This window comes from Neopsephotus bourkii, unplaced genomic scaffold (genome assembly GCF_033783945.1).
Source record: "Neopsephotus bourkii isolate Nb327-2 ecotype Australia unplaced genomic scaffold, CSIRO-AGI_Nbou_v1 NB_1476, whole genome shotgun sequence".
NCBI lineage: Eukaryota > Metazoa > Chordata > Aves > Psittaciformes > Psittacidae > Neopsephotus > Neopsephotus bourkii.
In genome coordinates this window covers 351,085-363,502 of record NW_026901952.1, presented here as the reverse complement: position 1 = coordinate 363,502, position 12,418 = coordinate 351,085, and the positions used below count along the sequence as shown (strand labels likewise).

General features: G+C 36.2%; 1 protein-coding gene across 5 annotated transcripts in view; it reads right to left on the bottom strand.

Annotated features, from left to right (window-relative positions):
• Window positions 1-2,996: 2,996 nt before the first annotated feature.
• Window positions 2,997-12,418, bottom strand: part of KCNN2 (potassium calcium-activated channel subfamily N member 2) — a 91,304-nt gene continuing 81,882 nt past the window's right edge. For 3 of the 5 annotated variants that reach the window (XM_061369132.1, XM_061369131.1, XM_061369135.1), the window contains 3 exons: window positions 10,330-10,457; window positions 5,709-5,778; window positions 2,997-3,865 (listed from right to left, as the gene is read on the bottom strand). In XM_061369132.1, the coding sequence (XP_061225116.1) occupies window positions 3,578-3,865; window positions 5,709-5,778; window positions 10,330-10,457 (486 nt within the window). In that variant the 3' untranslated portion in view covers window positions 2,997-3,577. Of the gene's footprint in view, window positions 3,866-5,708; window positions 5,779-8,938; window positions 9,259-10,329; window positions 10,458-12,418 lie in introns of those variants that run through there. The other 2 variants (XM_061369134.1, XM_061369133.1) reach the window with 2 other exon arrangements.

Genomic DNA, 12,418 nt, shown 5'->3' with positions numbered 1-12,418 from the left:
TGAATATTAGACATTCATATTTAACCATTTATTCTTTTATGCTTAGATATGCTTTTAGTTTGTGGCATATAATTTGAATGTTCACATATGATCTGACATGGAAAGAGTCTTACAAACTGAGAGGCAGTATGCCTATTACCTGACTTTGACCTCTAGTGATGATTCAGTCTGGGAGAGCCACAATTTCAAATAGCTCACAATGAAAGGTATGGACTTCCAAAAGGCATTTAAAGCTTCTAAGCAGGATGCTTAGCTTTTATATATTGAAGCTCTTTCTGTATCAGATCCATCTGTATGGGGAAGCAACAGGCAAAGAAAGGCTGTCTCACAAGTATGTCTGGGAAGACCTGCAGCCTTTCAGTAGACAATGATTTGCAGAATAGAGAACTGCAGAGCATTTGCAAGTATAGTATCTGTGAATGTATTATTCCAATCCTGCAAAAACTTAAATGTAACTAAAAACTACTGTTTAAATCAATGTGCTTAGTTTTAAGCATGGTGAATAGGCCTGTTGGCAATATTTGATTTCAGTCCTTTCACACAATATATCTTGGCTAGGTGTTATTAGAAATGCAGTGATTAACAACAAGACTCAAAGTAACTGAAAAATGGAATTGATGTCTGGCACGCAGTGTAAAGCAGCTCAATTGCAACCAAAAGCTGAATTTTCCTGTAAGCTAAACTAAAGCAAGAGGCACATGAAGCTTTTCAACTGTAACATGGTAAACATGGCACATGCTTTAGGAAAGATTCCTTGATATTTTTAAACAATCTTTCAAAGACAAATCTACATTAAACTACACAAGCAGTTTCAGAGATCTGTCATAATGCTACCTTTTCCTTTTGTGAGCTTATACATTGAACATAGTGAAGGAGCTCAAGCTTTGAAAATAAAAAAATCAGGAATGGAATTTGTGGTATTACAAAACTCAAAACAAGGAAAGATTAAAGTGACTTGTATCAGGAGTAAGAAAATCACACCCATATGCTTTGTGCTCTCCTGAATCTCATCTCACAGCCCTGCTTGCATAAAGCTGCTGCAGGGTTTCGTGGGTTCAGGCTCCCATCCTACTGTGTAAAAGAAATCAAGAGGTCAAAGACGACCATTTCTCCTTCACATCTTCAACCTTAACTGTGACAGATTGGCAACAATTTTCAATGTAGAGCTACAGTTATTTAAAAACACAGTTAAAAAATAGGTCTTACAAATACAGAAAAGATGTAAACAATGAAAGAGCTAGTTCAAGCTGACAGGACAAAAAGGAAGTTATTGAAGCTACAGCAAGTGCATTTCACATTCAGTGACAGGAAAAAATATTCTAAATTAAAAAAAAACAATGGAAGAATGAACAAAACCCCATAAAAGTCTTCAGAAAAAGAATTTTGAAATGTGGCTACAAAATTCCTATATTAATCATTACTTCTAATCCTGCCAACAGTGTAAGGCAGGTGGCCTCATGACCACTCAAAATCTCATGTAGAGTAGGACTGGGCTAGCACAGTATTAATACTATATAATACCCATCTTTTTCTTTGGAAATGAACTTCATAAAAACAAAAGCAGTACTTCAAACACTCTGCATACTGCTTATTATTTCCTGTCACAAAATACCACACACTACAAACAAGGCACTCCAAGGGCATACAACTGTCCTGCTTACCTAGTGGGAAAAGTACTGCAAAGTCATCATCTTTCTCAAGGACATAAAAAGTGTTGGGGTAACTCTTTATAAGCAAGCAATGCCTCTGGATATAATGTACACATTCATCTGTTATAGCTTTTGATCTCCCAGGGGAGATCCTCTATTTTAAATAGGCCTAAAATGTCTGCTGTTTTTCAGATTATATGTTTGGTTTCGAGAATTTTGGGTGTTGCGGAGAACCGCTCTTCTCTCTTCTCCAGCATGGCTCAGCCCTGACTTTCTGCATCGCTGTCTTCCCTGCCTGTTGCTACAGACCATAACTCACAATACCTCATGGAGCAATCAGCATTCCTTCAACATCCATGTTAGTTACTTCTATGCAGATGTAGTATTCCTTGGAGGCAGTCAGCCACGCCTACTTTTTTTACTTAGTATAGCTAACATGCTAGCATTACCTTTGAAAGCAAAATAGTCTATATTAAATAGTATCTATCTGAAAAGTCCTTATCACTCTTGTCTGTAAATTGGGGGAAGGATGGGACTAGTATATTTCATAAGTAGCAAGTACTATAAAATATGTCATAAAGTCAAGTAATTTCCTGTTTATAATTAGGAATTGTGAAGGCAAATTGCATATGCTGAACATTTAAGCTTGCCTAGTTTTGCTACTCCAGAATATAAACTAGGTGAAATGCCAGCCAGAACTTTTTCACAAATGTGTGTACTATGCTTTGTGAGTTTTTTTAAGAAAACAGGAGACCTTATTATTTGTGCATGGAACTAAAATCCCACAGGTTTAAATCCACTATTTAAATCCCACTGTTTAAATTCAATCATCCACAGCAGTTCTTTTTATAACAGCTATTGGAAATATTGCTAGAAGTGTCTTGCTAAACTTGACTGCATAGCAGAAACCATGGGGACTATCCAAATGTAATGTATACAAAACACTGTGCTGCTATCGCACAGCTGTGTATACTGTAAATCTTTGTGTCAGTCATCATTCCAGAAATATTACACACAAAAAATGGAGTGGAGAAAGGTGCAACCTAATACTTTCAAGAGCCAAATAGCATGAATGGGAGCCTTCTATTTTGGAAGTGATGTTTCTGTCTGGGCATAATTACCTGGCATAATTATAAGACTGAATAAATGAAAAGGACTTCATCTGTCATCTTTGCATGCCACTATCTTTAGAAACAGCCAGTTTAAAAAGATCTTTGTCATGGGCATTGCATAAATAGTTTTATATACATAAGTATATAAATGTATATATATTATCTGTGTGTGTACAAACACATGTTAAACAAAAGCCCTATGATGATTTAAAAAACCCATAGCATACTTCATAACTTATTTTTTAGGATAAACTATATTTTTACTTCAGAAATCGAAGCTATCAGTGACTTTTTAAAATGACTATATGTATACAGGACATTGCCAGATTAATATTGATTTTTTTCCCCCTCCACTGCAAGCAAAGTTTAGAGAGTTATTTTTCATACTGAGAAATATTTATCAAGCTTCAATTTTGCTTCTTGAAAGCTGATAATTAGGCCTTTTGATTGTGATCTTTTTTTTAATTGTTAAGTCCAAGTAACCAAGCAACTATGTGCAGAAATTAACCTTTTTATTATATTATATACTGTAGTAGTAAAATTTGTTTGAAGTGCATGATTAAAAAGTTAGAGAAATTACAGAAGGAACAATCTAATATAGCAGTAATAGGTGCATTCACTGTGTATCTGAGAGGAGGAGGGGGGAAAAAAGAAGACTTTTCAACTCATTTTGGCCTAAAGCATATTCAGGTTTCCAGGATTCTGACATCAGAACCCAGATAACACTGGTTAGAACCATAGGGCTTTACAATAAAAGCTAAAATATTGACCATATGATGGCAAAAAGTCTTTATTTTGTGGTTAACTTATTCTCTTCTAGCTACTCTCTGATGAAGTTGGTGGTGCTGTAGAGGATGATCTCCTTCTTCTTGACAAAGATCGTGATCGTTCAGCACTGTAGGCAACATGCTTATCGTAATTTTGTATCTGAGCCTCGAGGAAATCCCTCTGTTGCTGGCTGACTGTCTGGCTAATCAGTCCAGGGAGAGCTTGAATGTTACCAATTAAAGTTTCCAGTTTAGTTTCCAGTGTAACAATTCTCTTCTCAAAATCTTCACTTCTTTCATTTAAGTCAGAAATCATGTCATACATGATGTTTTGAGTCTGAAAGTAGAAGAATATAAGCAAAGGTTTAGAGAGACCTTGCAAATATTTCAACAAGCAGCATGACTCTAAAAGGGTTTGTAGATACTTCTGCACTTCACAGACAAAAAAAAAAAGAAAAGGCTACAAACATTGTAACAATATCCAATGTTGTGAAAAAAATTTCCTTGTAGATTCACGATAAACTTTCTACTAAATTTATTGAGAAGGAATGCAATGTGCTTTGAGTAGCACTTCAGTTGTTATGATATAAATGAATCACTCAAAAGACCAGGCCTTTTTTGGAAGATCAGCTGCTTAGAAATGAACCATGCATTTGTTTGCAAACAAATTCTTTGTTAACAGTCAATTGTGTAAACCACCAGGAGCTTGAAGGCTCCAAAGTTGTGATCCATCCTTGTCTCTTCTGTATTTCCTCTGATTTTCAACACCCTCATTCTTCTAAGCAGTACACAAATGTTTATTTGATTTCTCCTTAAACTGAACAGGTACTCCTGAACTGGCTGTAGCAATAGTAGTTGGGTGGGTTATTTTTGAAATGTAGTGTAAGGAGGCAAACTTCAACCTCATGCTTCCCTCCTTCCACATTCACCAATACATCCATCCTTTACAAAACAGTGTTTGGTTTTAGCAAGTATATAGGGTGTAATTTAAAACATTATAATGCTCAGTAAAAATGTGATCTGTTCTGATGAAATCTGTTATTTCATAGAGACTTGAAATGCATTAAAAATAATTACTGAATTTCTCCCTGATAGACTGAGATTAGAGTCAAAGTTGAAGTTTACAAACCACCCTAAGGGAATGAAAATTGATTGAATGACTCAGCCTGAAGTATAAAGCACTTCAGCATCAGATGAGTGTTGATAACCTATTTCTCTGCCCCATATTTCAAGATACTAGCACAACCCTTGAAAGTGAAACAGTCTATGTTAAATAGTATCTGAAAGTCCTTATCAGTTGCCAGAAGCACTAGACTGAAATGTATTTTCAGTAACTGAAGTTGTCAGGTGGTTCTCCAAAGCAAAAGGGGAATGAACACTGAAGAATTTAATCTTTGTTTTGATGCATTTTAAATCGAGGAAGGGTTTAAGGTACATGAAGAGGTGTACAAGAAGCCCTTAGGAAAGGACCATTAACGCCTCTAATGTAGCCTCAAATTGCTATCAAAGTAACAGTTAAATACTGAGGTCTAATGTGAAACCTGGAATGCTATCACCTCAGCCCTCTAACTCTGTAGTCACTATTCTATATTAATGAGAAATACCAGCAACAGTAGACAAACAGTTTGCAACTGAATAATCTCTTTTTTGGGGCAGCTATTATTCATTACAAAAACTTATACAAATGCAGACCTAAATTTACTTGTCTAAAGACACTGCTGCGTAAGACAAGCAGAATACAAAACCAGAATGTCTAATTTCAGTCTGCGTAAAAGCCTGTGTACTATGGTCTCTCCCAGTACAGTCACTATCACTGGGTGGGAAACCTCTTCACTATGCAGCACTACACTACTACAGCGCACTCACAGTTTAGCATTCACCATCACCACTGCAATCAGTTCAGGAGATCTCAAGATCAGTTTCTCAACACTGAAATCCTTTTCAAATGTAAAAAAATTAAAAAATTATATATATAAAAAAAGGTGCATTCAAAATTTGGTCAGAGCCATTAACAAGATGTTTCATTCAGTTGGTATTACCATGAAACGCACACATATTTTCATTTTCCACAAACAGCAGATTCGTTAACAATATTTGCATGTATTATGTATAACATTTTCACTTACAGACTCTCCAGTTTGAAAGGATGAAAGTTGAAACAACAGAAATTGCCCACTAACCTTTGCCAGGTCCACCAAAGTGTTTGCTTGATCATTCAGTTTTCTTTGTTCCATTTTTACACTTCTTAATCTAAAAAGTGGAATTTTAAGTCAGATTTTTTTTGTGCAAGTGGTCGTATTAGTATTTCTAAAAGGCATGCACAAAACTTACAGGAGCAAATAACTGCATGGACAATGCCTTGAGTACTTTGTGTAAAGTCAGAACTGGTCATGTGCCTGCTATAATGGGAAGCATGCTTCTTCAACACCGCAAATAAGGAAAGAGCAAGGAAATGTGATGTTCTTGAGAATACTATTTGCCATAGTCAAAGTTGAATTCAAAAAGTGAGATAACAGTTTATCCAGGCTACACGAAAGAAAGCCATAACATTCCTCGAAGCCTCAGTATCATGACAAGTAGATATAGGAAGAAACATAGAAAACTGGTTTTTGTCATTTATGTTGTAGCAAACAAGAATCTTCCCATGCCTACATGACTAGATACAGGTATTAGCCCTGTTCTGTCGGAAATGGATTGGGTTAGCAGGTGTTTGAACCTGATGGAAATACAGTGATAAGTGAGTTTCTCATTACTTTAAACAGAACTTCTGATCTGACCAGCAGCTAAATAACCAACATACTTGCCAATACATTTGATTTTCGCACACAATTTGTGAATCTAAATACATTTTAAACTTACACAATACATTCCTTTTCAATGCATTATTTAAACTAGAGCATTGGAAAATTATGAAAAAAGCAGCAAAGGTGTATTTTTATATATTTTGCCTACCTTTGTGCATTATAATTATTCATGCATGTTCTTTGAAAGACATATACATGACCTTTCTTTTCTGTTCTCCTAAACAAAGTTCACGTTTGTCAGATTAACTTCCAGAGGAATGATTTTTCACAAATAAGAAATTTCTTCCTTAAATACAAGTTTATTGTTCACCATTTCCCAGCACAGAAACACTTGGACTTTCAATGTATTTTCTGGTGGCTGTTCTAAGCAGGAAATAGCAGCTTTCAAAAACAACATAAAAAATATTTAAACAATGTGTGTTAAGATACCAGTCTACTAGTACCTCAAGGGCCAAGCAAGCTAACCATTTGTTTAGCTGTCAAGTGAAAATAATTTCGGCAGCATTTTGTGCCAGGTGGTTTGCTAATGCATAATCTGCTTATTTCTCAGGGATGGTGTCACTTTGAAAGCTAGTTTAAAGAAAGCATTCTTGGAGATATCCCCAAATCAGGAAGTTTCTTTTCACATCTTTAGTTACAGGGCATTTCCTTTCTTATCTAAGCTAACCACCATTACAAAATTAGTTGTGAAGAGTGAAATATCTTTTTAAACACATGGAAATAACACTGTTAAGCTAGAAATCAATTGTTCACATAAAATTTACATTCCAGCAGCTTTTTACTGCTTCCCCTGGAGGTATCCTTCAGAGCACAACATGTGGCAATGCTGGAGCTACCATAAAGTAAAAAATATGGAGGAGTCTCCAAGGAATGCAGTTATATCATTACAATCTCACTTCTGAAGAATTACTCAAAGGTAAGCATGAATGATTTGACTGGAGAATGATAACCCTAGTGTTTTGGTGAGCATCTCTCAAATAATTCACAGAATATATGTTATCTGCATTTCTCAGCATTCACTGACTCATCTGTTTGCCCGTTAGTACTTTAATTTTAAAATACCAAGAAATCCATAGTTATTGTAGCGATACAAGTACAAGCTGACACCAACATGGTAATTCCTCATGATAACCAACCCAGTATTTATCACAGACTGTAAAAAGTGTATCTTTGGCAAGTCTTTAGATTCAGCAGCTGGATTTAAAGAAAACTGTCAGAATTTTGTTCCTAAATTCATTAAGAGAAAATATGAAACATCTTATTATGAAACTTCACTTATCACAGCAAAAGATCATGATTCTGGATCACATTTCCATGGCAGCAGTCAGACCACTGAAGTTCACAAATAAAGACTCTATTTTTTGCATGCAGACAGTGGTAAATTCTGCAAATTTAGAAAGGAACAGCTTATGCAACTTACTTCCGAGCTCTATTTTCATTTTGTTGAAATAAAAAGACAAAACAAAAGAAAACAAACTGTAAAATATACTAAAACAATCAAATGAGCACAGTGAGCTCGATTCATCAGGTGGGAGTCCTAAGGAGTTGCTACTTCTTTCAGTCAGTAACTGCCTGAGGTGGAGTCTAATTCACTTCCATTTATGATGAAGAAACCTGCAACCTGCAACAGCTCAAACCTTCCAATTAACTATCATCTGTAGATTTTTCTATTCATACAATACACAGAGTGCTTTTTGATACTATCATTTAGAGTGATGATTTCACCATCTTCTCATTTCATGAGAAGCAAAAAAAAGATCCAGACTAGCTGAAGGCAGTTTTAGAGCTGTGACCGTGAGTTTGATACTGGTACCATGATCTGCTGTGGTTTCTTGTATAAAACTGGCCCTGAAACTTCATTCCTTTTAGTTCTGTCTCCAGAGAAATGGTTGAAAAGGTGAAGGAGGGTGACAAATAAAAAAAAAAAAAGAATGGAAAAGAGACATACACATCATGAGCCACTTGAGAAAATGCAAAAGTGCTACAGCAATGTTTTAATCCATGGCACTTTCTTCAGCATTTTTAGAAAATTATCCTGGTTTTGTTTTCGGTTGGTTGGTTGGTTGTTTTTCTTTGTTTGCTGGGTTTCATTTTGTTATTTTTTGTTTGGTTGGTTGGTTTTTGTTTAAATACAAAATTTTTAGAAAGGGGATGCACAGAACTAAAGGACAAAGGTAAATTCATTATTAAAATAGCTGTTCAAAGTTTGGCTGGCACAGCTAAAAAAAAATTACTGCTGTCACCTTCTTCACCCCACCTGATTAACGAATTTTTAAGGCAGATGTAGAACAACACTTTACATTCTGTGAAGCTCTTCTGGGCTTGAATGATATATAATGTTGCAGATAGAGCCTGCTGTGCTTTTTAGATTCTTCTCTGAATATTCATACTCTTCTCTGAACATGCATACACACAGACACACACACAGACACACAAAATAAATAGCGAAGTTAAAATATGAAGAAATAACCTTTGCAATCAAGGATTTAAGTCCAGCAAAGGATGAACAGGCCATACCATCCTCTATTCCAGAACCCCTGCTACTCTTCTCTGCCTCCCAATCCTTTAAGCTAAGAAGGATGCCAAACTTTTTTATATCCACACAAAAATGCGTGACTTTTGTCATCTTTTCATTCCTTCAAGTATTTCTGCAATAGCACAATAATTAAATAAAATTTAATCCTGTAAGTTTGCTAAATACAATACACTAACCCAGGTTTACAGGATACTTCAAACCTTAAGCTTAGCAACCTATTATTTTAAAACATTGCTATGAAATGGAGATACTGTTAGCCTAAATTTATAACAGGAAATAACCTGGCCTTTCCTTCTTGTTTTTTCCTGCAAGATGACATAAAGGTGTTCTTTTCATGATGGATCCTTTCCTTGTTATCTCCTCACAGGATGGCTCAGACACAGACCTACACTGAAAGTTTATCAAAACATCAGTTTGATATTAACCTCACTTAATTTATCTACATCTCCCCTGTGTCTCATGGGAACTAATTGCATAGGCTGTACAAATGGCTGCCTCAGGCTGGATGGGGCCATTGAATAGAGCAGACAAATTGTGTCATGGGTCTTGACCATTCCTCAAAAAGTATCTATGGTTCCTGGGGACAAAAGTCTCTTTTTTTTCCCTCATGCAGTCCAAGGAAAAGGAACTGAATCATTGTACAATGCTGCTGGTTTTGATGTGCTTCATGACAGATATGTATTATGAATTTTAGATGAATACTTATAATCTCTCAATACTGTAATTCAGCTTTATCATCCTTCTGGTTACAATTCTCAGGTTTTCAACCCTGGAAGATTTCAGTAGAGGGGAAGAACTCATCTGAATCCTGCCAGAGGTTCTCAAAGGTGCTAACATAATGACTGTTGGCACGTACTCCCATTTTCCCCATGTCAGGGGGTCATAGCTGACATACCAACATCTGATTTTAGACACTGAGAATATATGATGGAGAGAGACAACTGTTGGGTATGTCCAATAACACTTGATGCATATTCTTTTCATTAAAAACAACATACCTACTCCTAGGCTCTCTTCTATCACATCATTCTGATTATTAATTATTAAAACATCTACTACTAATGAAACTTTCTTCATTTTCTTCTGTCTGTTGTAGCTTGTATCTTACTACCTGTAAGCAAATATGCAACAGCAAAGGATCATCTCAGCAGCAAAAGACAAAGTCTTAGATAATTCAAGAAGCATAGGAAACTTCTAAAACAACACAAACAAGTTCTATTTACTGTTGGCATACACAACCAGCACACTTATTATTTTTTTTGTAAACAGGTAACATAGTAAAACCTTATAATTGTTTACCCAAGCAAAAAAACAACCTCAAGAGCAATTTCAAGTATAAAGGTGGGGAGAAAAAGGAGGGTGGGAGGGAGCAGGATGGGACACGGAGACTGAGAGTGACTATGAGGGAAAGAGAAACTAAGAGAAACCTGGGGAGAAAAGCCAAAGCAAAATAGTACTTACTGATGAATAGCTTGCAAGAATTTGCGTTGATGTTTTCTTACTTTTGCATGGTCTATCTTTTTAACCAGCTTTGTGTTTTTATAAATTAACCATGTTTCCCTGAGTACATTGGCCGCTGCATTTTTCACCTGTTTGATAAAGAAAACAACAGGCGGTCAAAAGTAGCATTATGTCATGTTTCCTCTTTTCTGGAATAAACTCCTTCTAAAGCACTTAAGACCCTGCCTAAATGTGGGAAGTGGATACACAGGAAGTGCAACACCGAGGGCAGAAAGAATAATTGGACCAAGGGGACTGCTGAGCAATTTCCATGTTACTTATAAAAGGGACCAGCTCTCTTTGCATTGAGGAACAATTTCTCCCTCTTCAAAGAGGGAGCACTGTTTGGTGGTTTTGGCAATATAAATTACAGTAAGGAAATACTAACGCTTTATCTATATGGTAAATAAGTTAAAATGAGCTTAATAGTATCATAAAATTTCTCACTTTCTTATTTATGGTTAACACGTCTTCAATCTCTTAGCAATTTAACAGTCTTTTAAAATATACAGAGTGGTTTGAACACACTTTTATCCTTTATTTTGCTTATATTTTTATTGCTGTTTCTTTTTTACTGTTTTCCCAGGAGATTTAAAAGATCTTGCGAATTAATATGGCCAGTGTTCTGTTTCATAAGTCCTTTGATTATTTTTTTTAATGAAGCTTTCCATAGAATGTTAAATGTAAAAGAGAACCTACAGTTCTTCAGGCCCTCCAAAACTTTCAAGAATGCTTAAGAACATCACAGAACTTCAATGCAATGTTGATTAAGTCAGAATAGCTAGTTACTTGCAAAGGAAAACTGTCGTTATTCATCTATATTTTCTCTCCCTTCAACTTTATATCATGCCACTCACTGCAGCATCAGAGCTAAGTCAATGTTGAATGAAAGCCACCACAAGAATGCCATGCAGAAGCTCTCCCAAGCAAGAGATTCCCACCTTGTCCCTGGGGAAGCATTGGAGAACCTCTGTCCTGCTTTTGGTCAAAGCACAATCAGTTTGTGACCTGATGTGCATCTCAGATTTGTTCCCTAGGTTTGTTATTCATGTTCTCTGAGTTTCAGGAGTTTGAAGCTACCCAAGCACCACTTGGATATAGTATTAGACCAATATTTAGATTTATATGAAGAATAGCTGAATAAAAAAAACCTTAAAAGGCACAGATGAACACCAGACTCAAAATCTGGTCAATCTTTGCAAAACCCTTTTCTTCCCTGAAAGACAGTTTGAACTCAGTTGTCAGATTACCCTAGAAAAGTGCCCATGTTAGGAATGAACAAGTTGTTTGTGGTTTAGTATCAACTTAACTGTAACAGGAGTGCAAAACCAACATGCACAGACAGAGAACTAAAGTCAAACACCTTTGTACCTATATAAGAACTGTCATCCCACTCAGACTTTCCTTGACATGACTTCATAGGGTGGATACAGGCTGTCAGTGCTGATGGGCACAGAAACGAGGGAACCAGCAAAAACAGAGTAGCCTGCCAGCATAACCTGGAAACAGCATGTGGAGACATGACACAGCTCTCTGCAAGCAGAGGACCTGCAGCAGCACAGCACTGCACCGATGTGTGGCGCTGTGCTAGGCAGCCAACCTCCTTCCCACCTGGACCAGAGACACGGTTTCCTGCTCAGGCATCAACATCCCTCTCCACCCATCAGCAGGGATAAGTTCTGATGAGTTCTGTTGTAAGGACCTTCCTTTCCATATTGGCTCTTCTCAACAATGAAGATCAAATAAGTTGAGAGGACTGTGTAGATCCCACTAATTTTTTTTGTATCCTCAAAAATGGACTGTTTTATTTCAATAAAGGACTTCTATTGCTTGTTTGCCACATTCTTTCATTTTCCCAAATGCTACTGTATTTCAAAGGTAACTCGTTTACAGTCAAATACTTGAAGTTATATTTGAAAAGAAAAAAATTCCAGTCTTTTTTATGAATTTAATGATTTCTAAAGGATTTTTAAAAATAGTCCCTTCTAATAATATTATCCACAGATGTTGTTCAAGGTACTTCAATAATTATGTGCTGCTAAGTGAACCC